Source organism: Lepidochelys kempii, chromosome 7 (assembly GCF_965140265.1).
Source record: "Lepidochelys kempii isolate rLepKem1 chromosome 7, rLepKem1.hap2, whole genome shotgun sequence".
NCBI lineage: Eukaryota > Metazoa > Chordata > Testudines > Cheloniidae > Lepidochelys > Lepidochelys kempii.
Window position 1 is genome coordinate 83,868,504 of NC_133262.1, and position 26,029 is coordinate 83,894,532.

Below are 26,029 nucleotides of genomic sequence, written 5' to 3' on the forward strand. Positions count from 1 at the left end.
TACCATTCCACCAGCTAGGGAGGAGGAGAGCTTGGTGCCCAAAAAACACATCAAAGTGAGCCCATTGTGACCAGCTCTTCCAGTGCCTGAGAGAAAAGATGTAAATCTAGCCTGTTGTTTTGCCCCCAAATTAACTTGTCAGAGCTAATAGGAGCTGAAATTTAAACCCAGCAAAAATAAATACAAATTAAAAACAACACAGCAGCAGTATATAGAATAAAAAAAGCCCCAAGGCCTGGTGTAAACAAAATACTCAAATGAATCTAAACCCATGAAATGTCTAAAATTCACACGCATTCTGAATAGATGGCACATGGCACTGGCGATGTCTAACATCCACTTGCTGCAGGGGATTGTTACACTTCTGTGAAATGGGGACATGGCACAATGTGGAGTTCCTGTGAGGACGAGTGGAATCCATCACTGTCCTGTCTTCCTACATGCGTCCCAGGCAACCAAGAGTGGGATACTTCCATTGGTTTCCAGAACTGGCCAGACTGAAGCAGCACTGCTCGATGAGGGTTTCCAAACCGTGAAGCACAAAAGCCTACATGGGTCAGGGAGCTTTAGGCAACATGTGGAAATATTTTATCAAAACAATAATGCTGAACCAGGGCATGTAATTACATTGTCTGTCTGTCTCACACACACGCATGTCCATCAAGTGTACTCAACAGTCAACCTCTTGCCTCCCAGCACACCCCAAGTATGTCAATACAGTGTGATATACTTTTAGCCATACTTTGTGCTCTCCACCTCCTTTCACAAAATATAAGCAGAGATTCTTTCCATGGGCTGTAGCCCAAGTGCAGCAATCACAAAACTAAGACTAACAGACACTTTCCAAACCAATAGCATTTTCTAGAGGGTTTGAGGGCACTAAACTCTAAATAAACTCCTTGTCCTGACACTGTGTGCACACAGCTCCCAGTTTGCTCTCTCACATACAGTCCACACACCTCAGCCATAGTAAATTATTCCCCTAACACTATAGGTGTGCACTGTAAATCATCTAAAGACAATGCCTCGTTTAGGCTCACTCTGTCTGACAGAGCTTTAAGGCCAGTCTATGGATGACACGGGCAATCGCCTAGAGTGTCAAAAACCAGCTGTGTCAGGGGAATCAGACAATATCAAAAATGGAGTCAACCATGAATCTGAACTACACAGCAGACTGCAGAACTACAAACTGCCTACCAGAGTGTCAGGACATTTTTGGAAACTAAATCTGTGAGTTGGAAGGGAGCAGTACTTAGGTTGAAGGACTCTCCCACTGACAGCAGTTTGAATCCAATTTAGAGAGTCTTACTCTTCACTTCACTATGTGAGCTTTATTCCAGAGTAAGCACACTGGAATTGTTCACATTTCACCAGCATAAAACTAGCATAAAAGAGTTCAGCACTCAAGCCTGGTGACTCTAGGTGCGGTTGCATGGGGCAGCACAAACTGTTACCCTTAAGGTCCCTGCAAGACACTTATATCTAGAGTGTGCACTGGAGATGGGGAGGTTTAGTGGGATCCAGCATCTTCCTAGAGGATGCTCTGTTACCTTCATTTCTGGCACAACAGGGAAATTCTGCTGACTGCACTCTTAAAGCTCCCACACAGCAGTACAAGTGGATTCAATGAGCAAGTGCCACAGCACTGGCAGCTCACAAATATTTCTGCCCTCATCTGGTCTAGTACCTCCTTCTAATGCTTGCTTGCCCCACGGCCCTCTCACTCTCCAGAATTTGGGGTGCTTTCTGTTTTTGACTCAGCCCTCCAGCCTAGTCAATATATAGTTTTCCCTTCTGGGGTATCAAAGTCCCTCCGGACCAACTGTCTGTATGCCATTCCAGGCAGTCCTCCTTGGCATTTCCTGGTCTGTGCCACTTTCTCAGTGGCTGGTAAAGGATCCCAGGCACACCCGCTACTTCTAGTCCTGGGACCTGATCAGCAGCAACCAAGGTCTAAACAGTCTCAAACCTTTCTGCTTTTTCCCTGGGCTTTTCCCAACTCTGCCTTCCATAGGCTTTCTTCCCCAAACTCCTCTGAGTAAACCCTTCCCAGAGAGCTAGGATTCCAGGAATTTTGCTCCCCCTTGGGTTTATTCCTATCCATCTGTCTGTCTGTATCAAGACAGTGACTGCAGACTCTCTCCCGACAGCCCCTTTCTGCTGCAAACTTCCTGGTTTTATACAAGCTCAGCCAGCTGTTGCCCATCTGGGCTTCATCATCAATTAACTTCATCAATCAAGCCTGACTCCTCCCCACCCCGCACAGGTGCAGCCTGTAAGGTTAATTGGCTCCTTGTGAACCACCTTAACCCCTTCAGGGTTGGTGTGGGGTGAACACCCCATCACAAGGAACAAGAACTAGTGGCTGATCTCCCTAGATTTCTGCATGCAATCCGATTTCTTCCAGCCCTCTCTGGGACTTTCAGTGTGTCAGACTGCATGCTGTATAAATGATTCCGTAACAACCTGTGCCAACATCTCTCTGTGTAAAGTTTATAAAATTCTAAACTGCCCCGCTTTCTAGTATTTATTATATATTATAATAAATTATAATTCAAATTATAACTTTTCCCATGTTTGCATCCCAAAAACATTTCACAGTGACAAAATCTGGCAGGGCTGGCAGTCTCGGCTAAAGAGAGATTTATGACCGAAGTAACTGTGGTGAGGTGTTACCGGTCAGAACTGAACTATTTTTGTAGAGCTCTGAGAGTTCCTAGAACTAAAATAGCGTGAAGAATTGCAGGCCAAGATTAAAAAGTGCTGTCAAAACTAAAGCCTGCATAGAGCATGTCCAGCTAATGCAGTTCCTCATTTCAATGGCCACTAAAAATTCAAACAACATTTTAAAGGCAACAGTGAGGACACATTTTTGGTCAATAATGTTAGCAAGTCACAGAACCTTTGAACCTGGAATTTCTAGTGATACAGGGACTCAGTACGTTACATGACACAACAGAGCTAACGATACAAAAACTCATCAAGTCTCTAGGCCACCAAGGATTTGTGCATGGTACAGGGGCTCGTAAAGGGATACAAGCTCTGCCAGTGGGATGGCACTAGTTCTGAAGTCCAAAAATTGTCACCTTCCAGCCCCTGTTCAGTAGCCTTTGTGTAAAATGAACCAAAGGGCTCAGTTTAGTTCCTAGGGGAGAGGTATCCATACCCAACAAGACAACACTGCAACCGCAATCTCAGCAGTAAACCAACAGGCCTCCTCTCTCAGCAGTAGGTCAGGGTTGAAGAACATGCTGTCGTGGAGGAAATCAATTTTAAGGCTTTCACTCTGGCACTCATTACCAGAACTAAATTCACTCTCCCATAAAGAAAGTGACATGAAAACAGAGAGATTCACGTGCCTGACCAGTGAACAAATGTCTTTCCCTCATCTTTGGGCTTTTAAATCCCTGTGTGATTGAGCAGTGATTATTATTATATTTTAAATAATATGCTAGAGTTGGGTGGATTCTACAAAAAATATTTTCCAATGACAATTTTTTTGAATGTTTAAACTCATTCTCTCAGGCTGTGCTTGCATCCTTCTTTGGTGTTCACCTCCCATGGACATTTGTGCCATTGACTGTTACTGGGATTGGTGTTTGCAGAAAGTGAATTACAAAGTTACAAGATGAGTAACTGAATAAACCAAAGTTTACATGCTCAAATAAATTGGTTAGTCTCTAAGGTGCCACAAGTACTCCTTTTCTTTTTGCGAATACAGACTAACACGGCTGTTCCTCTGAAACCATTCACATAAGGGAGTATTTGAGCTGGAAGTGCTTGCATACTAATCTGGGAAACAGAGCTATATGATTTCTGACCAATCGTAATTAACCCTCACAGTCTGAATAGTGAATATTCCACAGCACTGTTTGTGACCAATCCAGAAAGTTTTAAAAACCTCCATCAGATAATTTTGCATACTAAGTACATCTAAGGAAATCTTGATCTGCTTACAGGTATTCTGTGAGCGGAGCAGGGCCAGGGGGAGGAGGATAGATTTGCCAGATAAATTGTTCGCTGCCAGTTATTTGTGCAGCTCTAAAACACACACAGAAGCAAAAGAATGGATAGAGAAGAAGGCGGCAAGCAGGGATAAAAGCGGAAAAGAGAGAGGAAAACGGCCAGCACTGATTACTGACAGCTCTGGAAGAGTAGCAGGAATATCTGTCCTATCACAGCTTTATAATCTCCTTCAATTTAAAGGTTTTTTATTTAAAGAAAAAAATAATCAAAGGTGGCCTGGAGTGTGTAAGAGAATTACTAATGTGTCTGAGCTAGAAGTTCACACTCAGTCCAACTGCTTCATATTCACAGCATCAGGCCTTGTAGCCATTGCAATAGAATTGTATGGGTCTCCAAAGACTCCTGGGCAGGATTGGCTGGGAAACTGATGTAATTACTAACATTATTACCATTAAAACAAAATAATCATTTTAATTACATCTGGGGCTTTGGTTTTTTTGCTCCCCACCTGCTCCTACCACTATCGCATTCCAGGTAAGGCAGTGTGATGACGACCCTTTCCTGCAGCCCCCACTCTGGGCAGCAGCACACCTTTCCACCCAATTTTAAAAGAGAGAGAGAGAGAGAGAGAGAGAGAGAGCTGCTTCAGCAGCATCAGTACATGAAAAATGAAAATGGTAACCCCAGGCTTGTGACGTTTCATTCCCAGAGGCTTTTGCTTGAACAGAAAAAACTGCTGTAAATGGCAAGTAATTGTATCCTCACCACATTCCCAACTAAAATAAGTGGCAATCAAAACCACGGTCAGGGGACACAACACTGACAAGATGGACCGTGGCTGCAGAGGCAGGGCTCTGCTTTGCAGAAACTTCCTTCGGCTATGTTTCTATCTGTAAAAGCAGGCTAGAGTTTTCCTTTTCTTCCAGCCCTGTCTCATACTGGAGTTTGTTCTTATTTATTTGCTTTGAATGAGACAGATACAGTATATGGTTCAAGTCTGCAAAGATGTCTGTACAGTTAAGGCTAGAATACAGACTAGCGAGTTGATAGTGGAAGGACTTGCTGCTTACAATGCAGATACTGGGCTGTTGGGTTTTTTTACTGGAAACCACATATGCATGCAGGATCACACCACATACACACATCCCTTCTTATGCCTGATGCTTTTTAATATGCTAAACTGCTGCAGACAAAAGTCACGGGGCTACAAAGCCAAAGGTGGCAGATTTCTAAATGATGCCACCTCTCTGATGTTTAGAGGAGTTTTCTCATTACCTCCTCACCATACTAACAGGAAGAAAAGGTCAAAGAACCTTAGCCCACAAAATGCCCTTTGGAGTGGATGAGAGATATTTGGATTCTGTAGCCCAGAGGCACTGGCAACTGAATGGCTCAATCCAGCAGTGGAGAAGTTTGGAGATGATTTTATTGGCCTCTGCTCCTCTCTCTCACAGATCAATAGGCAGATGGTTATCGATGCAGTGGAAGCCTCAGTCTTGTGCTGTAAACAAAGCCCTAGTATAAATTAATATGCCCTGTCAAGTTACAGGTACTTCTTTTGGTGTGCCATCTCATGGGTGGTTGAGGTACTAAGTGGCAGTCTGGCACCGAAAGCATGACCGAGAAGACGGTCTTATGCCAGAAGATGTAACCCAATAATACACATTACTCTAAAAATTATCCATTGTGTTAAATATAACAGAATACAGCAGACTCATAGTAGTCTGCAAAAAGATAAAATAATCTACATCTGCCTCCAAGGAACTTAAAATCCTGAAGCAGAAGAAGAACTGAAAGATGCCCGCAGTCAAATCAAAATGGAACGTTGAGAACTGACTGTTGCAATGCTAGTCCCCACCAGTCTCTAGAACAAGGAGGTACCAACCTATAACGTGTAATCTAATGAGCAAGAAATGAATCTGCGGATTTCCTTTTATAAAAACCCATCCTCTTTTCTAAAACCTGTGGAAATAGCTGATTCAAGAAGTTGTTGACAGATGGTTAGTATGCGTCTATCAGTAGCTCCTTGGTTCATCAGCTGTTGTCAATCAAGCAAGTTGGCAGACAGAAGGTAAGGCAAGAATGTTGCAGCAGAACATTCTTTGCTGTTGTCACACATGACATCACAATAAACTTATGCATACACACACACATACAGAGAGAGAGAGAGAGAGAGAGAGGCTGGTACCATTAGCAACATTGAGAGACTCAGCCAAAATCTCTAGGAATTTTGATTTGTGGGAGGGGATGGACAAAGGACTGACACCTGCTAAACAACCAGTGGGGCCACTGGACAATCGAGATGCTAACAGAGCACTCAAGGAAGATAAGGCCATTGCGGAGAAACTAAATGAATTCTTTGCATCTGTCTTTCCAGTTGCGGATGAGAGAGAGATTCCCAAACCTGAGCCATTCTTTTTAGGTGACAAATCTGAGGAAATGTCCCAGATTGAGGTGTCATTAGAGGAGGTTTTGTAACAAATTGATAAACTAAACAGTAATAAGTCACCAAGAACAGATAGATGGTATTCACCTAAGAGTTCTGAAGGAACTCAAATGTGAAATTGCAGGGCTACTAACTGTGGTCTGTAACCTATCACTTAAATCAGCCTTGTACCAAAATGACTGGAGGATAGCTAATGTGGCACCAATGTTTAAAAAGGGCTTCAGAGGTGACTCCGGCAATTACAGGCTGGTAAGCCTGATTTCAGTACTGGGCAAACTGGTTGAAACTATAGTAAAGAACAAAATTGTCAGACACATAGATGAACATAATTTGTTGGGGAAGAGTCAATGTAGTTTTTGTAAAGGGAAATCATGCCTCACCAATCTACTAGAATTCTTTGAGGGGGTCAACAGGCACGTGGACAAGGGGGATCCAGTGGATATAGTATATTTAGATTTTCAGAAAGCCTCTGACAAAGTCCCTCACCAAAGGCTCTTAAGCAAAGTAAGCAGTCATGGGATAAGAGGGAAAGTCCTCTCATGGATTGGCAACTGGTTAAAAGATAAGAAACAAAGGGTAGGAATAAATGGTCAGTTTTCAGAATGGAGAGAGGTAACTAGTGGTGTCCCCCAGGGGTCTGTACTGGGCCCAGTCCTAGTCAACATATCATAAATAATCTGGAAAAAGGGGTAAACAGTGAGGTGGCAAAATTTGAAGATGATACAAAACTACTCAAGATAGTTAAGTCCCAGGCAGACTGTGAAGAGCTACAAGAGGATTTCTCAAAACTGGGTGACTGGGCAACAAAATGGCAGATGAAATTCAGTGTTAATAAATGCAAAGAAATGCACATTGGAAAACATAATCCCAACTATACATATAAAATGATGGGGCCTAAATTAGCAGTTACCACTCAAGAAAGAGATCTTGGAGTCATTGTGGATAACTTCTCTGAAAACATCCACTCAATGTGCAGCAGCAGTCAAAAAAGCAAACAGAATGTTGGGAATCATTAAGAAAGGGATAGGTAATAAGACAGAAAATATTATATTGCCTCCATATAAATCCATGATACACCCACATCTTGACTACTGCATGCAGATGTGGTTGCCCCGATCTCAAAAAGATATAGAATTGGAAAAGAATTGGAATTGGAAAAGGTTCAGAAAAGGGCAACAAAAATTATTATGGGTATGGAACGGCTGCCATATGAGGAGAGATTAATAAGACTGGGACTTTTCAGCTTGGAAAAAAGACGACTAAGTGGGGATATGAAAGAGGTCTATAAAATCATGACTGGTGTGGAGAAAGTAAATAAGGAAGTGTTATTTGCTCCTTCTCATAACACAAGAACTAGGGGTCACCAAATGAAATTAATAGGCAGCAGGTTTAAAACAAACAAAAGAAAGTATTTTTTTCACACAACGCACAGTCAACCTGTGGAACTCTCTGCTAGAGGATGTTGTGAAGGCCAAGACTATAACAGAGTTTAAAAAAGAACTAGATAAATTCATGGAGGATAGGTTCATCAAAGGCTATTAGCTAGGATGGGCAGTGATGATGTTGCTAGCCTCTGTTTGCCAGAAGCAGGGAATGGGCAACAAGGAATGGCTGCTTTGTTCATTTCATCTGGGGCACCTGACACTGGCCACTGTCAGAAGACAGGATACTGGGCTAGATGGGCCTTTGGTCTGACCCAATATGGCCATTCTTATGTTTTTATGTTAAAGAAGAAGATGGGGAAACTGCTGCTACAGAAGAGAAAATCCCTGTTGGAAAAGTCCTCATGGAAGGTTCAGCCAGAAAGGAAACAGTCAACTGACATTTCTGTCATCCAATCAGGACTCTCAGTTCCCCAGTGATTATAGAGAGCCATGGCACTCTTAGCAAGGTAAGAGTAGTTCAGGACAGTGGGAAATTAAGAGCACTGATTGGCTCTACAGGAAATCAGAATATAGGCCAATGCCTTCTGCTAAGGGCTACCAGACCTACTGTGGTTTAACCATGCTCCCCACTGAACCAGTTAGCTCACCAGCTACAGATGTTATGCATGGAACCTGCAGGACCGAAGACTTAATCCTGTTGATTATGAATACATATGGAGTTAATAGCCACAAAATCTGAGTGTGCAGAACCACACTATTTTATAAAGTCAGAGGCTCCCATCATGAATGTGATAAATAACCCAGTAAATGGGGAGGCACCTGCCCCTGAAAGTTACGTATATGCAGACTGAACTGGAGAGGCTTTGATGTACCTACAGGAAATATTCTGTGTCTAGCCTTGTACCATACCTAGACCAGACTCTAGAAATAAGTGTTGGTTCTGTTCTGTCTTTGTTAGCTTGTTTTACATAGAATCATTATACCATGTCAGGCTGGCTGACCAGACTTATTTTCCTACATGTTATGTACAATGAAGAGATAGATGGCTAGCTTACATTTAAAGATACACAAGAGTTTTCAGATCCAGGAACTTCCACTATTCCCCACCAGAGTCTGGACAATCCCAAAGCTTGGCTAGATCTCACGCATGAAACTGGGTTTCTGGCATTTACTGATGCTCCACGTCTATTTCCAGACAACACAGAATAGGCAGAGGAAGATCTCAGCATTATACATTTTTTATTTAAAATCCAAATTCTGGGAAAAGTGGAAACAGAAATACAGAGGGGGGGGGAAGGAAGAGATTATGAAACTTCTCTAAAGTGAGTGCACAATTGGTTGAAAGACCATACTCAAAGAGTAGTTATCAATGGTTCACTGGGATGACGCATCTAATGGGATCCCACAGGGGTCAGTCCTGGGGCAGGTGGTACTATTCAATATTTTCATTAATGACTTGGATAATGGAGTGGAGAGGATGCTTATAAAATTTGCCCATGACACCAAGTGGGAGGGGTTGCAAGCACTTTGGAGGACAAGGTTAGAATTCGAAATGATCTTGATAAATTGGATACTTGGTCTGAATTCAACAAGATGAAATTCAATAAAAACAAGTAAAAAGTACTACACTTAGGAAGGAAAACTAATGCACAACTACAAAAAGGGAATAACTGATTGGTAGTAGTATTGCTGAAAAGGATCTGGGGGTTATACAGGATCACAAACTTAATATGAATCAATAATGTGACACAGCTGCGAAAAAGGCTCATATCATTCTGGGGTGTATTAACAAGAGTGTTGTACGTAAAATACAGACGGTAACTGTCCTGCTCTACTTAGCACTTGTGAGATCTCATCTGGAGTACTGTGTCCGACTCTAGGAGCCACAATTATTGGACAAATTGGAGAGAGACCAGAGGAGAGCAGCAAACATGATAAAAAGTTTTGAAAACCTGAGCTATGAGGAAAGGTTAAAAAACTGCACATGTTTAGTCTTGAAAAAAGACGATGGAAGGGGGACCTGATAACAGTCTTCAAATATGGTCAGAGCTGTTAAAAAACTACAATGATCAGTTGTTCTCCATGACCACTGAAGGTTGGACAAGAAGTAAGGGGCTTAATCTGCAGCAAGGAAGATTTAGGTTAGATATTAGGACAGACTTTCCAACTATAAGGGTAGCTAAGCTCTGAAATAGGCTTCATGGGGAGGTTGCGGAACCCCTGTCACTGGAGATTTTTATGAACAAGCTGGACAAGCACCCAACAGGGATAGTCTAGGTTTATTTGGTCCTGCCTCAATACAATGGGCTGGCCTTGATGACTTCTCAAGGTCCCTTCCAGCCCTATGATTCTCTGTAGTAGGGGCAAGGAGAACACAGTGAAAAAATGCATCTTAGAGAACAAACCCTGAAGGTCAGTGTGGCATGCACGTGGGTGCCTAACTAATGTACTACCAAAGCACTGCGGGGCACAGACATGGGCAAACACGTTTTAGCAAATTGGAAAACCATAAAAGTCTATTATAGCAAATCAAACAGCAGTCAGCATGACAGCCATTAGCCTGAAATGAATACATGGGAACTTAATGAGGTCTGTCAAGGCCAGCTTGGTGAATTAAGTTGCCAATTCTAGCTGGATTCCCCTTTCTTTACAGACTTGAAAGCATCCGTGCTGCCTCATTAGAGTTTGACAAGTGAATTGCAGGCCCTTTTGCCCAGATAAAATGGATAATTGCACTGGAACAGCATAGTTAGGGGTTGGGGGAGAGACCCCCCTCCTTCCACAAACACACACACCTGCTCTGCTATTACAAACAGGTGACTGTGTTGTAATTAAGACATGACAGGCACTGAAGACCACCAGGTCACAGGCACTGTACCGAAGCATAAGGCAAAGAGGCGTGATTGCCGGTCCAATAATCAGAGCAACACACGGAGCTTAATGTTAAGGGGTGCATTTGCTTCCCCACTAATTCCACTCACACATTCCCTCACTCACATGCACTCACAAACTGCACTACATGGCTCATGCCCAAATAATTTACATTCTTGAAACAAATGGGCTTTCTAAGGCACTGGTATACCTATTCAGAAGCAGTACTTTTGAAGGGTGTTTTTTTCATATTCCATTTATTTATGCACATTATTTTTGAATTCTCTATTGCCATACAATGGTAGTAGGCTTAAATAGCCCTTCCCCTGCTGCTCCATCTCTTAGCTAGGACTACTGCTACCAAGATGTTCATTTATCTCAAAATAAATACAGGAACAGAACCAGGGAAAACCCTCAATATCTATGAAGTGTGCCAATAGCTAATCTAGGGGAAATCGCATTCGCATTTGTTAGCCCAGTCTTCCTCCCCAACTTCCCAGTCCCATTTGTGTCTGTTTACTTCTGGTCTTAAACTTGGATCATAAGTTCTTTAGGGCAGGGCTCGTCTCTGACTAGTAGTAACCTCACTGTTTATCAAAAGCATTATCACAGAGAGGAGTTTGCTAATACCCTCCACAGCTGTGTCCCATAGCAACTATGTGTCCACATTCCTTGGAACTACCGTTGTTTCAGTGGAACATTGGGCACTTCAAAGCAATGTACCTTGCATGAAGCAAAGCCACCTTTTTGTGCCAGGGGCCTGATTTTCCAAGGTGAACAGAACTTACACCTCCCTGTGAAGTCAATGGCAGCTCTAGGTACTAAGCACCCGGTGATTGTAGCAGCACACAGCTAATCAACACACTCAACTGTCTGCTTTAAAAAGGAGAAGGCATCATCTCTCTTGCTTGCTCTATTCTGGCCAGTAGGTGGGCATGCGACTCCTCCCCCCAGGATTCCCACATGAACAGGGATGAACTGACAGGCTTCAGAAAATGTAAAGTGATACTGTGGTGGGAAGAAGGACATGTTCTTGCCAACCCAAAGTTACTACAAAATGAAAACACCCTCAACCAAAAATTGTAAGCTTGAAGCCAGACTGTGACTTCCCAGGGCCACCAGAACCTGTAGTATAATAAGCTAGAAATGACTCCACCAGCAGTGTTATGGAGGAAAAGAGAAAAACAATAGCGATGACTTTTCTAGCGTACTGATAACTTTAGAAGGCCCTATTGGATCCAAAGAAGCACACCCTCCCTTTTTCTCAGTACTTTACCACACATTAAAAAGGCACCATGGAAATATTATCTCCTGATAGAAGAACAGAAGTGCTTTCAGGACACTGGCTGGATGATGAGTATGTGGCTCATTACCTTTGATCCATGTCCTTGCTTAAAGATCATGGACAGAGATTACAAATTGGCACATGAACACACTTAATTACATTAGGTCAATTTCCAAAAAAGCATGAGCTCTGAAAACTAAGTTTCAGTGTTGGTCAGTGTTGGTCTGTTGTGAGTAACATGATGCTAACTACAACCAAAACCAGCAAGATGGGCTGAAAGACACCTCACTACAGAGCAGGTGGCTCATATCCAGAAGAGGACAGCAAAGAAAGAGTGTGACAGATTATTTTTTTGTCTCTTCCAGCACTGCTGCCACAATGCCTTTTTCCCAACCAAGTTTAACGTTCACATCCATTCCTGAACCTTGGTCCTCCTTCCTCCCCATACTTGATACCAGTAAGTTAAATCTCCAGCCTTCCATATATCTGAATTTATGATCTGAGTTCTCAAGATGGAGGTGACAAGGGAGAGGAGAAATGGCATGGTTGCTCCAATTATATAAATATAGAAGCTTAATCTAGCATCAATTCCAGATGGGTACAGAAATGTAGTTTCCATTCATTTCTCCATGACCAGGAGGGAGCCCTCTTTCTAATACACATCATAAAATATTTTAACAGGTTTTATGGGGTGACGTTGGGATGGAGAAGGAGGAGGGAACCTTCTCTTCTAGTCTTACCTGTGTTCCAGGGGGAAGTACATTGCTTCTGTAGATCGGGAAATAGTTTGAAAAGAGAAGGAGAGCAATAGAAAACAAGGGTCTGTGTGTTCAAGGATTTAGGTGAAGTCACCTAAAAGCCAATTTCCTCCTTTCCCATATCCTAGATTGGCTTTATGGAGACAGGACATGAAGTTCTCACACGGATTGCCAGTACACTTCGCAGACCTACGAAAATACCCTCCCCTTCAGACATATCACCGTACAGAGGATCTGCAGGACAGAGATCCAGTCACTCCTCATTCATTTCAAGAGGTCTGGGCATAAAAAGGGAGCAGCGAATGGGTTATACAACTATTGCTGACTTTTTTTTTTAAGTTTACACTTAAAAAGGAAAAGAAATGCCTCTGACACACTGTCATTCTCAAAGAGGTGTTTCAGATTATTTGCTTCACATAGAAGCAGACAAAGCAAATGGGAGACAAACTCCAGGCCAATTTATCATGAACAGCCTACTGAAGGAAACTCACCCACACAGGAGAGGGACAGTGAAAGATCCAAACTCCAGCACAGCATGGAGCCTGCAGCCAGCATATTAACCAACCATTTGTAATCCAATAATTTGTACTTCTCAATTATCAAAGACTGCTCAGTTTCACATACACTGATGAACTCCCTTATCTGCACACAGAAGCATGCTTCAGGAATAACAAGAGCCTGCCCGGGGTCAGACAGGGAGAGGGCTCCCCTAGTCTGGGAATAGCAGGGCCCAGAATCAGACAGGGAGAAGGCTCCATCAGTCATTTCTCCATTTCAAAACTGTTAATCATTTGATTAAGACTAGTACCAGCCATGGTGCAGCTTGTCGGTCTCCATCCTCTCCCTCACTAAAGACTGGCTGCTCGGCTGTACCCAACAACCCTGAAATCAACCCGAAATCTCCAGAGTGAGAAGTTCCTTGACCATGCTACTTGACTGAGTTGACACAACTTTACACAAGTTTAGCGACACATATAGGAGCTATCATCTTCCCAGCAGTCAGCATGGCCAAGCCACCCCGGAAGGAGCACGACAGTCTTCTCCCAGGGAAAAGAATCTCATCACTACAGAGAGGTCTACAAGGAGACCAAATAGCTGAGAGGGCAGAGCCATTCAGGCAGAGCATTCCCAGAGTTTGCCACTAATCTAAAAAGGCTTGAGGGAACATTTACTTCTACACAAAATAGCCTCCATGGAGACGCCGCTTCCTTTGTCCCCAAAAGAAAGCAGAAGCAAAAAACAGATTCCTATTTTGGGCTGCTTTCAATCTTCACTCTCTCCCAAAGCTTGCTCCTGAGTTAAAGCCCCATATGGAGTGTGTGTTACATTTCTTTGAGCTCACAGCCCACTCCTCCACCTGCCTTTTCCCAACAGATATACTCTGCCTATGGAGCGTTATCACTCCGCTACTACCCATTGGAACAAAAGGCCTAGACTTTCAGGGATTTCATCCTTCACTGAACCCCAACGACAGGACAGGTGGAAAAGACCAAACACCCCAGAGGGCCACTACCATCACTATAGAGCTGGATAGAGAGCTCTGCTCTTTTTACAATTAACTGAAACAAATGGGCAAGCTCTGCCCAGAAGAAGAAAAAGTATCCAGGAAAAAGGTCTCTCCAGAGGAAATCCAGGCTCCTACCTCTGCAATGCGAACACTGTAGGGCTGATTGTGAAACCTTGGAGCATTGTCATTCACATCTCCCACTTGGATATTCACCGTCCCCTTGATCACCTGTGGCCAGAAGAATAAAAACATACAGCTGGCATTAGGCCACTGGGTACATTCTTCATTTTCAAAGGATTTCAGAGAAGGGACAGATGCAGAATTGAAGATCCAGGCAGGAAGAGACTAAAATTTCAGCAGCTGTCACTCCCCAAGAGCCACAGCTACTGTACATCATTCTCTTTAGAGCCCCAACAGCCAGAGGTCTGATGGGATTTACAATACCCCCTGCTGGTAGATGCTGGGACTAAAGTACTTCTCCATTCCCCAGTAATCAGTGCAGCCACTCCACTCTTTACAGCTCCCCTTCTAAGAGATGGTAGCATTGTAGCTGCAAGATCTCCTGAGCCAGTGCTTCTCCACTACTCCCTGCAGCTCCACAGCTTTTATATAATGGTAAAAAGACTTGCATCTGCATTTCTACATCATGACCTACAGTGCTCTCCTGTTCACTCTCTAATGCCCCTTTCAGGGAGAGGCTGGGATTGCAGTGGCTGTGAACTCCTCAACAGCCGGTGCTCTCCCAGTCCCACTCCATGCTTCTCCGGTCTCAGATCACGAAATGAAAAAAGTCATACTTACCCCCTGGCTGTCACTGACAGAAAATTCAACTGTGAATTCTGACTTAGTCTGAAATGAAAAGAGAAGAAAAACATATAATTAGAGGTACTGTAGCGTTTATCTGTGGATGGCAGGCTTTGAACTTTAGCCGAGTATTATTACATGCAAAATACTGCCGTGGCCTTGAAGAGAACAGGGAGGGGTCCCAAGCCCACTTACATACACTGTATATGAGTACAATTGCTCAGAAATATTAACCACATAGGACTCCTGTACATTATCTGCACACACGAGGCAGCTCTTCCCGTGTCAATAGGTGGCAGGTACTGAAGCAGCCAGCTTGCTAACTGGCAGCCGAGTACTCTAACCAGAGGCGAGTACTTCACAAAAGCCATACAGATCAAAGGAATCTGCTGTTTGACCTCCTTCGTTGTGCCCACCCCCTTCAGCATATGATATGACCCTGGCAACAAAGGCTGTTTGCAATGGCAGTGAGGATGAGTAAGTGAGGGGGACACAGACCTCCTCTAGGACAGGGGTTCCCAGGCTGTAGCACATGGACCATTAGTGGTCTGCAGAGAGCTGCCTGTCCTCTTTGGTTCCAGCTGAGAGATACAGCACAGATGTGAGGGGGACAATCTAGTGCCCTGCCTCCAAACAATGGCTGGCATTGGATGCTTAAGAAGAAGGTGGGGAAGAACTTTCCTTCCAGACCACCTCTTTTCCACCAGGGACTGTCCCATTTGAGGGCCATAAAATCTTGACAAAGAAATCATGTGGGGCTGGGGAGTGTGACATAAAATATTACAACAGAACTGTCTGTTACCTGGGTACCATCTGGTTTAATTTAAATCAAGTCCCATCCAGCCATCAAACAATTCCTTTCCTTCTCCGATTCCTCCTTTTACAACTTCACTGCCCCCTAACCATACTGCTGCGCAAGTGGAGTGACACATGTTCTGGAAGCATTGCATAGGAACGATCTGAAAGCAAGTTTGGAATGATTCTATGTGCTACAGACTTGGTTGATTTATTCTTAGTTAGGAAGCTCAGGGATAGCCAGCAGGCTCTGGTTCCCCAAACTGCAACTTAACCTCTCTTATGCCAGGATAGTTGTTTACCTTGGAGGCGGTTTCAGGGATGGTTTACCAAAGCATACATTCCCCTCCATGAAGGCTCAGGTAATGCAATCTGAGAAGGCCTCAGGGCAATGCCTGTAGCCAGTCTGAGCAGCCCAAATGCCAAGGACACAGGAGAGAGATCCATTTTCCTTGCTGCAAGACTCTCGCATATCAGCTTTTTCATCACCACTTCTCCCACCCTCTCCACCCACAAGTGCAACCACAGAAAAAAAAAGTTGGGGAATGGGGACCAAGTCCAGATTTCATTGAACATAAAAAAAGATAAGCCAGGGAAGAGACAGGACAGACAGACAGGGCTTCCCCCAGCCTACTTTCTGTCCCCACAGCTCACTTCAATCACATCCCTTTTTAGACTGGGTTATTCAGTCCATCATTTTGCATCTAATTCTTTCTATTCAGTAAATCTTTTAAAGCTTACTTTGTCTCCCTTTCATTTGTTCTTTTCCCTTTCACTGTTCGTTCCCTTTCTACTGCTATTTATTGTACGAGTTTGCCCTCTGTCTTTTTGCCCCTCCATCTCATTTTCCTACATTGTGCAAGAATTGATATATTTCCTTTGCGTCCCTCCACTTTGCTTTTCTTGTGTGATTTTCTCTTCTTCCTACTTAGTAATCTCTCTTCCCTTCTCCCTCTAACACTCTTTTCCTTTCTCATGCTTCCTCGTTCTGTATACTCTTCCCACCTTCATCTTCTTACACACTCTTACCCCACCTGCTTACATACTCCTGCTTACCCCACCAGAAACACTCACACACACTTTTTCCCTGCCTACAGAAATCAAACACACTCCTGCCTGCGCCCCCCAAAATCTCTCTCTCGCTCTCTCTCTCACATACACACACACACTAGATTTGCCCTCAAAATCAAGCCAATACATAAACACTTGTTGACACCCCCCCCCCAGGATCAGTTCATATATGCAGACTCCTCTGCCCCCAAATCCAGTCACACAGTCATACAGGCTCTCCCCAACCACAACCCACGTGGGATTTGTTACAAGGCTAATTCAAAAAATTCACAAACACTCCGACTCCTTGACACAAGTAGCCTCCCCTCCTCCCAGTCTCCACCTGCATTTTACATTCCTCTGCAAGCCCTCAGTTTCCCTCCTTGCACACGGATTTCCCTTGTCTCTTAAAAACCTTCATGTACCCCACATCTCCCTGAACTTTCTAGACTCTCCCCTGCACCTTCTCAGTCCCCTCCTGCTTCTCACATTCCCGCATCTCCTCATAACTCCTGGTCAACGGCTCACTCACAGAATGTCAGACATCTTCCTGAGGGCACCTTGACTTCAGTTCCATTGAAGACAATGGCAGAGGATAGTCATCTTCACTGAGGGCAGCCTTGCTTTCCCTGCAGTTTTGCATATAGATTCATAGATATTAAGGTCAGAAGGGACCATTATGATCATCTAGTCTGACCTCCTGCACAATGCAGGCCACAGAATCTCACCCACCGACTCCTGCAATAAACCTCTCACCTATGTCTGAGCTATTGAAGTCCTTAAATGATGGTTTAAAGACTTCAAGGTGCAGAGAATCCTCCAGAAAGTGACCCATGCCCCATGCTACAGAGGAAGGCGAAAAACTTCCAGGGCCTCTTCCAATCTGCCCTGAAGGAAAATTCCTTCCCGACCCCAAATATGGTGATCAGCTGAACCCTGAGCATGTGGGCAAGATTCACCAGCCAGATACCCAGGAAAGAATTCTTGGTAGTAACTCAGATCCCACCCTATCTAACATCCCATCACAGGCCATTGGGCCTATTTACCATATGGAATAGTGGCCACCTTGACTAAAGACTGTTTGGTTTCAGGCCTATTGAAAGTAATGGAAGATGGTGACTACTTTGAATATGGGAAGATTTGGGAGTTTGATGCCAACAGTTGTGAGGTCATGGTATCTGAGCAGCTCACCAGCATGAGTGGATTTTAGCCTCACATGCCTCTGTGAGGTAGGGAAGTACTTTCTCTGTTTTATAGATAGGGAAATGAGGCACAGGGAAGATTAAGTCCTTCGCCCCAGGTCACACAGGAAATCTGTGGCAGAGCGGGAAGAGATCCAAAATCCCCAGAGTTCCACCAGTGACTTCATCATATGAAACCATCCTCCCTCTCATCAGAAACAGGGAAGATGCAGCAGCCAAGGAACCAGCAAAGCTCAACTTTCAAAGATGGGCACATAAATTGGGCACCTAAATAAGACATCTATCCCTTGCATTTAGACATTCAAATAGGCATTGCCTGCGGGTTTGTAAAATGGTCATTTATGTATGAGATCATGCCAATTTTAGTATCCAAGTGCCTGATCTTGAGAGAAGAAGCCGTGTACACACAGCAGAAGTCAATATGAGCAGTGACACCCGATCTTTAAATAAGATCCTAAATGCAGGTTCAGATTTTCTTTAGAAGTAAAAATTGAACTTGAAGTGTAGGCTTAAGAGGGGACAGGCTGAGCACATAATCTTCCCTGAGCCTCTGAGTGCTGTGCTCTCTGGCAGTTAGTGTTAATTTAATTTTTTGTTAACATTACAGTAGATCACGATTGTGAAATCCAGGGTAGGTAATGAGGCAGAACTAACCAGTGACTTCTGCTCCAGACCTTGCCTTGCTGAGGATTCTATAGTCCAGCTTCTGACCATAGTTTGGCCCCGACACTGCTATCTGCCTGCTGTCTGCAACTTGGTCCCTGACCCTGACTTCCTGGTATCCTGACTTGACTCGATCCCAACCCCTCTACTATTCTCCTGCCTGCAACTTGGTAACTGACACGTAGGCCACTCACTGCCTTGTCCTAAAAGTTTGCTCAGATCAGCTTTGCCCACTCCCAACCCCATCCAGCCCCTCCACAGATGACAGAAGTGAAACCCTGGACAACAGGGGCTAACCAGAAGGGAGCAGCTCTAAACCAGAACCTCGGGCTCCCCAAGTATCAAAACTACCTGGATGTGTTTGGAAAGAAAAATGTGGATTTGTTATTTCCTCACAGGGACTATGACTGTCCAATAGACCTATAACCCAGGGGAAAGGTGCCCTATGGATAGATATACGCCGTGTCTAAACCAGAGCTAGAGACACCATGTGCGTATAACCAGGAAAGTCTCTTCAGGGGCTTTATTCAGAGACCCACCACTCCAGCGGGGACACCAGTCCTCTTTGTGCAAAAAAAAGGATACGTCACCATACCTCTGTGTAGACTGTCATCCACTGACACAGGTGACTATTTGAAACTGGTACTCCCTGCCCCTCATCCCAGAATTGTTGGACCACCTGAAGGCTACCAGGATCGTCACTAAACTAGATATTTGAGGGATATATAATCTACTGTGAATAAGACCTAGGGATGAATGGAAAACCGCTTTTCATATCCAATATGGGCACTTTGAATACTTAGGAATGCCGTTTGGATTAACCAATACCCCGCCCTGCAACATTTCAACATTTCCTAAGTGACGTGTTCAGGGACATCCTGGACCAGTGTGTGATCATCTACCTTGATGGTGTTTTCTGAGAACCCTGAGCAGCATGGACATCATGTCTGTTCTGTCCTTGAGAGACTATGGAAGCATCGTTTGTAAGCCAAACTACAGAAGTCCACCTTCGACCAGACCACCATTGAATTTCTATGCAACATCATCTCCTCGTAGGGCATTCAAATGGACCTGAAGAAGGTGAAAGCCATCCACAACCAGACAGCAGAGGTGGACCCTCCAAGGATTTCAGTGCTTTCTGAGCTTTATGAATTTTTCTAGGCAATTAATTGCAAACTTCTCTGAACAAATAGCCCCACTGACTTCCCTCCTTCGTACAGCCATTCAGTTCATGTGGCTGCCTGAAGTCCAGCTTGCTTTTGGATCACCTTCACCATGGCCGTGATTCTGGCACACCCTGACCCAATGTGCCCTTTTACAGCGGAAGCAGACGCATCCAACTTAGGCCTTGGGGCAGCACTCTCACAGCTATTTGGACCACAGTCAGTTCTGTACTCTTATGCATTCTACTCTCAAAAACTCACCCCCACAGAGATGGACTATGAAATACTGGACTAGGAGCTGCTTGTAATCAAAACCGTATTTGAAGAATGGAGTCATCACTTTGAGGGAACTCAGCACCCAGTACAGGTTTTTACAGAGCACAAGTACCTTGAGTACCTTCCTAAGGCCCACGCTTTGAACCAGAGGCAGTTAAAATGAGCCTTGATGTTCTCTCAATTCAAGTTTACAACTACCTACTGCCTGGGAAACTGAAATGGGAAAACTAACACTATTAGGAAAGGAGGAATACTACTTGGAAACTGACATTAATGCAATGATCCTCCCACTTTATCTTGAGGATCCACCCAAGAAAGTGCTGGTGCTGGCCTTGCAGGTTTTTCAGGTGTTTTCTGTAAGTCACCTGAGTCTCACAGCCATAGAGGAGAGTGGGATTGCCACTGGTTTATAAATTAAAAGTCTAGTTTGTGTTCTGATGTTGTGACTGTTGAACACCCAGCAAGACAGTCTGCCAAAGGCTAGGCTGGCATAGTGAATTCTGTGCTGAATCTCGACGTCTATGTCTGCCCTCTGTGAGAGATGGCTGCCCAGATAGACAAAGTATTCTACATTTTCCAGTTCTTCTTTGTCAATGTAGATCTTCCTTGCTGGATCTGATGATTGACCGGGGACCAGCTGGTGGAGAACTTTTGTTTTGCTTATGTTCAGAGTTAGCCTAGGCTGTTGTAAGCTTCAGAGAAGCAATTAAGGGCTGTTTGAAGATCCTCCTTTGAATGTGCAACTACAGCACAATCATTTGTGTACTGGAGTTCAGTTATTGTTGCCGATATTACTTTCGTTCTGGAACGGAGACGAGAAAGGTTGAAGAGGTTGCCATCAATTGCTGTATGCCCAACTTAGCAAAGGAGAAAGGAAAAGGGGAGGCCAAAAGAAACACTTTAAAGACACCCTCAGGATAAACATCAAGAGATGTGGCATCAACACAATGCACTGGAAGACAGCAGACCAGGATAGGGATACCTGGTGAAGACTTGTCAGAAAGGCAACGTCCACTTTTGAGGAAAATCGTCTTCCCCTGGTTGCAGAAAAATGCCAGAAAAGAAAGGAAAGACAACTGTCGTGCAGCAATCATGGCCCAACCCTGTTTTCCAACACCATCTGCAATGTCTGCCAATGAGTCTGTGGCTCAAGAACTGGACGCCTCAGTCACCAAAGGACCCATGAAAAATAAAACCTGTGAAAGAGATCATCCTCAACCTTGAGGGATCGCTGACGCTGACTACTTGGAAAACAGGGAACCTCCATTTCAACCTCCCTACCTCCTCAAACAGAGTAATTTTGTCAAAGTCACAATTCAGCAAGACGTACTCTCCCTCATCCGGTTTACTCAAAAGACCACCCTGCTTGCCCAAGGAACACAGTCTATGCCATTAGGGGCTAAGATGGATTGTTCCATGCGGGACAGGAGAACATACTTCAACAAGTACATATATGTCCCCCAGGGACATCCCCAACTGAAGGTGCTACGCCTTTCCCTTTTGCTTCATTGGCAGGTCACTTTGGCTACCTTAAGATTTCCCTCATAGTTGCCTCTTTTTAATGATGGCCCCACATGCAGGCCAAAGTCCAAGCTTATAATACACTCCTGTGCACATACCAAGATGCCCTGGACCAAGCCCCTCAGCACCTGGAGACTCCTGCCATATGCAGAGTTTTCATATAACACTGACCATGCCTCTACAGGTCGGAGCTCCTTCTTGGCTAATTAGAGGTTCCACCCCCTTTTTCACCAGACACTACCAGCAGCCTCCCTGAATCCAGCTGCCACCAATGGGTCCAACAGATCCACGTCATTCAGGAGGAGCTCAGGAACCATCTAGAAGAGGCACAGAAGGCTTGCAAGAGGCATGCAGACCATCAGCGACAAGAAGCTACAACATTTGCATTAGGCCAGAAGGTGTGGCACACCACCAAACATCTCCACACCAGTTGACCCTTCTGGAAATTGGTCTACCAGTTCCTGGAACCTTTCCTGATATGCCAGCAGATTAACTCAGTTACCTTTAAACTATAGCTTCCCCAGTCTCTCAAAATACACCCAATTTTTTATGTTTCCTTTTTGAAGCCCTTCCTTAATCAAAGCACACACTGCCTCCACCAGCTGAAATCCAGAGTAATAAAGAGTACAAAGTGCATGCTGTCCTCGATTTCCAATGGATGCATGGCCACCTGCACTACCTGGTCGCTATGGCCCCAAGGAGCACACTTGGGAGCCTGCTTCCTATGTCCATGCCCTTGACCTGCTGGAGAAATTCCACAGGATTCACCCAGACAAGCCTGGACCAGCACAACCCCAAAGGGGGACTTGAAGTGGTAGATGTAAGAACCTGCGGGACTAAAACCTGGGACCATGTGGATTCTGAGCCACTGACAGGTCTGCATTACCATTGAAAGCGTAGGCTGGGTTTCTGCTGGAGAACCCTGTGAAGTTAGGCACTGCAGAAAGTACCAGAATGCAGGGCCTGAGTGGTGGCTCCCCACTGCCCACTGATTGGCTCATGCTGGTATATAAACCACAGACCAGTCCACACACACATTTGCAGAACTGGGTATCAACATAGCTCCTTACACTACCATGAAGTCTGGATCAAGGGTTCAGAGTACCAGAAGGGGATGTGTGCCCACCTTGCTATGGAAAGGCTCATTTAGGGCTGGACAAAAATTGTGCACTGAAACTTTTTCCAACAGAAAATTGGATTTTCAATTCAATGAATTTTCATCACACACAGCATTGGCTTTCTGTGGAAAATTTCAATTGATCATTTAAAAAAAAATGAATGCCTAAACTTCAAAAATTACCACACAGGGAGAGCTCACTCTTCACAGGTACGGCTTTGAGAAGGCTCCTGATCACCCCATACAAGAGGCAGACAGAAAAATGAGCAATAATTTCCATTCTGATATTTGGTCAAGGTCCTCTCCATTTGCCCTTTCCCTCCGGTTACCAGGTGCCTTCGAAAGGGAATATTTCTGACAAAAAACACATCAAGGTGTAGCAGCTTGTCTTCTAGCAGCAAATGACATTACCTCTCTGTCCAAGGGCTGCCTGAGCCATACAACTCCAGTCACGCTTTCCACTGCAAAGAACCTGCTGGCCTCCTCCCCGACCACACCAAACACAAGATGGTCATTGTCTAGGTCACGGGCAAGCAACTGGGTCACTGATGAGCCTAGAACAACATAAGCAAGAAAAAAAGGATGAGTGGATGAGAGGAAGAAAAGGAGGAAATGTCAGACTCATGGAACTAATCCACTTCTTATTGCCAAATGGCATTATTCGTCTTTAGAAAGTCCGTGTCATGGCCCCATCTCTGCTCACTTTAAAAATTTACCCTCAAAAGATATTTAAGTATGTTGCAATTTTTCAAACAAACAATCCATGCTCTAAGTAGCAGGGGTGGAATTGAGGATGGCTTTACTGCTCTCTTCAGCAAAGCTACTACTGCCATGCTGAGTGTACATTTCCTAAAGCTGCACCCCTTGTAGGGAAGGAATTGTTGCATATGGGAAAGTCGAATTAGTTCAGTAAAAGTGGCAGCATCCAACTGTGCCAATCACTAGAAACAGAGATAATCCATGCATCTTTTTTGGTAAAAATCTGCCAACAACATCCATCCTCAGAGCTGTCAGGCACTTTACTTTCATGTTGTTTAAGTTGTTGCTACTGAGTTTTAGTGCTTATGGAAGTGAGAGGAATAATAATAATATCTAGACTCTGACAACTGAACAGCTACTATGCATACTTCCTTCACACAGTTCTACCAGTGCATCAACTCTCATTTCAATCTTAGAGCCCCATTTCACCCATCTGCCAATGTCTCTCTCGGTCTTCACTGGCAACATGCTCTCACAGCATTTCTGGGCCTTGAGCAGAGACTGCCAATAACACTAAATTGTACTTGTGCTACAACTAAATTGTAGTTACAGGGTGCTTTTTGTGGACAGACACCCACTAGGGATTATGGGGATACCAGACTAACTTTCACTATGCTTGAGACAGAATTAGTACTCAAGAAACTGAATGTGGAGCCCAGGAGGTTACGCAGCAAAGGTGTTTTTAAACCACTTTTGTGCCACTCAGATTCTGGGCTGGCTGAGCACATAGAGTGGTCCCCACAAAAAACTACAGCAGCCTTGGGGGCTATTCTAATTTACAGTAGCCTTACATAGGCTGACTCACAGCTCAGACCAGCTCAGCATCTCTAACATTCAGTGGTAGGGAGACAATTCCTCCCACACCCGACACACCTCCTCCTTCCATCCCTCCCACCCTCCCTGCCATGGGCTGCAAGGAAAGCAGCACAAGAACAGATAACATGTTAACAATTCCACACTAAGAGCACCACCACAAAACAAGAGGTGCACACACAACCACTTCTCAGGTGCTTCGCTAGTCACTGAGGCATGAGCATACAGCGCATTGTTTTTATACAGGAGGCTAGAGAGGGATAAATGCAAACATCTGTTGGAATGATCAGAATGTGAGCAGATCTTCCTTGAGAATTTAGACCCCAGGTACCTCAGTAGTGTGAAGGGAGGTAGGACAGAGCCATCATCAGTTGTCACCAAACCTGTAATTTTTATTACTTTTATCCATTTTCCAGCAATTATCCACTTACAGAAGCCATCCTTTTCAGCATCTTGAATAGCTTAGCATAGTATTCAGAGCCTCCGCTCACACCTCTCTTTGTGCATGTAATTGCAAGTGACCTTTCCTGAGTACATTAATTGAAGGTGGACGTTTAGTATTATATTTAAGATTTTAAATGGTCTAACTGCCTGGAGTTGCAGCTGACTTCCTGCTGATGTTAGATACATAGGATGTTGGGAACACAGGCTCTTCCTGCATGTCTCCTCATCCATCAAGTATATAATATCCTACTGTGACACCCTGTACCCCATGTTCACTACTTTTATAAGGTTATGATATATTTTGTACAGAGTATACCTTGTGAGATATCATTTGAAAACTCATAATCTGCTGAACATCACTGACCTGTTAAGATGTGTATAACAACACTGTGTGTAAAGCTATGAGATTTTACTGTATGATTGTTAATGAAATATGTTATAGTTCTGTGTAATACCCACAAACCAATTTCTCAATGACAAAGACACCCTAGCACACCAGCAAGATGCTATAGGGACATTACCTGTTTAATCGGCCATTTGCCAGCCGGGAGGGCGGATAAACAAAATCTTTACATTTCCTCCCAGAAAGGATTCAACCCTTACATACACCAGAGACTGTTTGTCTGTACCCTAGTGGAGAGTAATCCTCAAAGAAGGGAGTGGGATATAGGAACGAAAGACAGTGATTTCCACCTCACCTCTTCCCCTCCATCTGTACTCATGGCAGATGGATCACTTAAAAGACAGAAGCAGCATCATTGAACTGGGGGAGTGGTCCTGACCTGAAGATTTTCCAGCTAGTAAAGAAAGCTATAAGCTTTTGGTGAGGAAAAACTCCTTTTTTTGTTTTTAAACCTATTAGGCTCGGTAAAGTTAGGGACTAGCTCATGTGTTTATCTTTTTACTTCTTTTATAACCAATTCTGACTTTTATGCCTTATCACTTGTAATCACTTAAAATCTATCTTTCCATAGTTAATAAATTTATCTTATTGTTTTATCTTAACCAATGTGTGTTTTGATTAAAGTGTGTTGGGAACCTCTACTTGATAAACACGGCTGATGCATAATCATTACCAGTGTTGGAATGACAAACTATCTATGAGTTTGTACTGTCCAGGGGGCGAGTAAGCAGTATAAGCCACACATTTCTGGGGAGTAAGGCTAGGACTGGGGATATGCAGGTATTACCCTGTATGTAACTC

The 26,029-nt window shown here is 44.1% G+C and overlaps 1 protein-coding gene across 14 annotated transcripts in view; it reads right to left on the reverse strand.

Annotated features, from left to right (window-relative positions):
• The window catches only part of CDH23 (cadherin related 23), a 521,149-nt gene that overhangs the window by 368,080 nt on the left and 127,040 nt on the right, over window positions 1-26,029 (reverse strand). For all 14 annotated transcript variants that reach the window (XM_073353546.1, XM_073353545.1, XM_073353548.1 and 11 more), the window contains 3 exons: window positions 23,221-23,363; window positions 15,020-15,067; window positions 14,354-14,446 (listed from right to left, as the gene is read on the reverse strand). In XM_073353546.1, coding sequence (XP_073209647.1) covers window positions 14,354-14,446; window positions 15,020-15,067; window positions 23,221-23,363 — 284 coding nt within the window. The remainder of the gene's footprint in view (window positions 1-14,353; window positions 14,447-15,019; window positions 15,068-23,220; window positions 23,364-26,029) is intronic.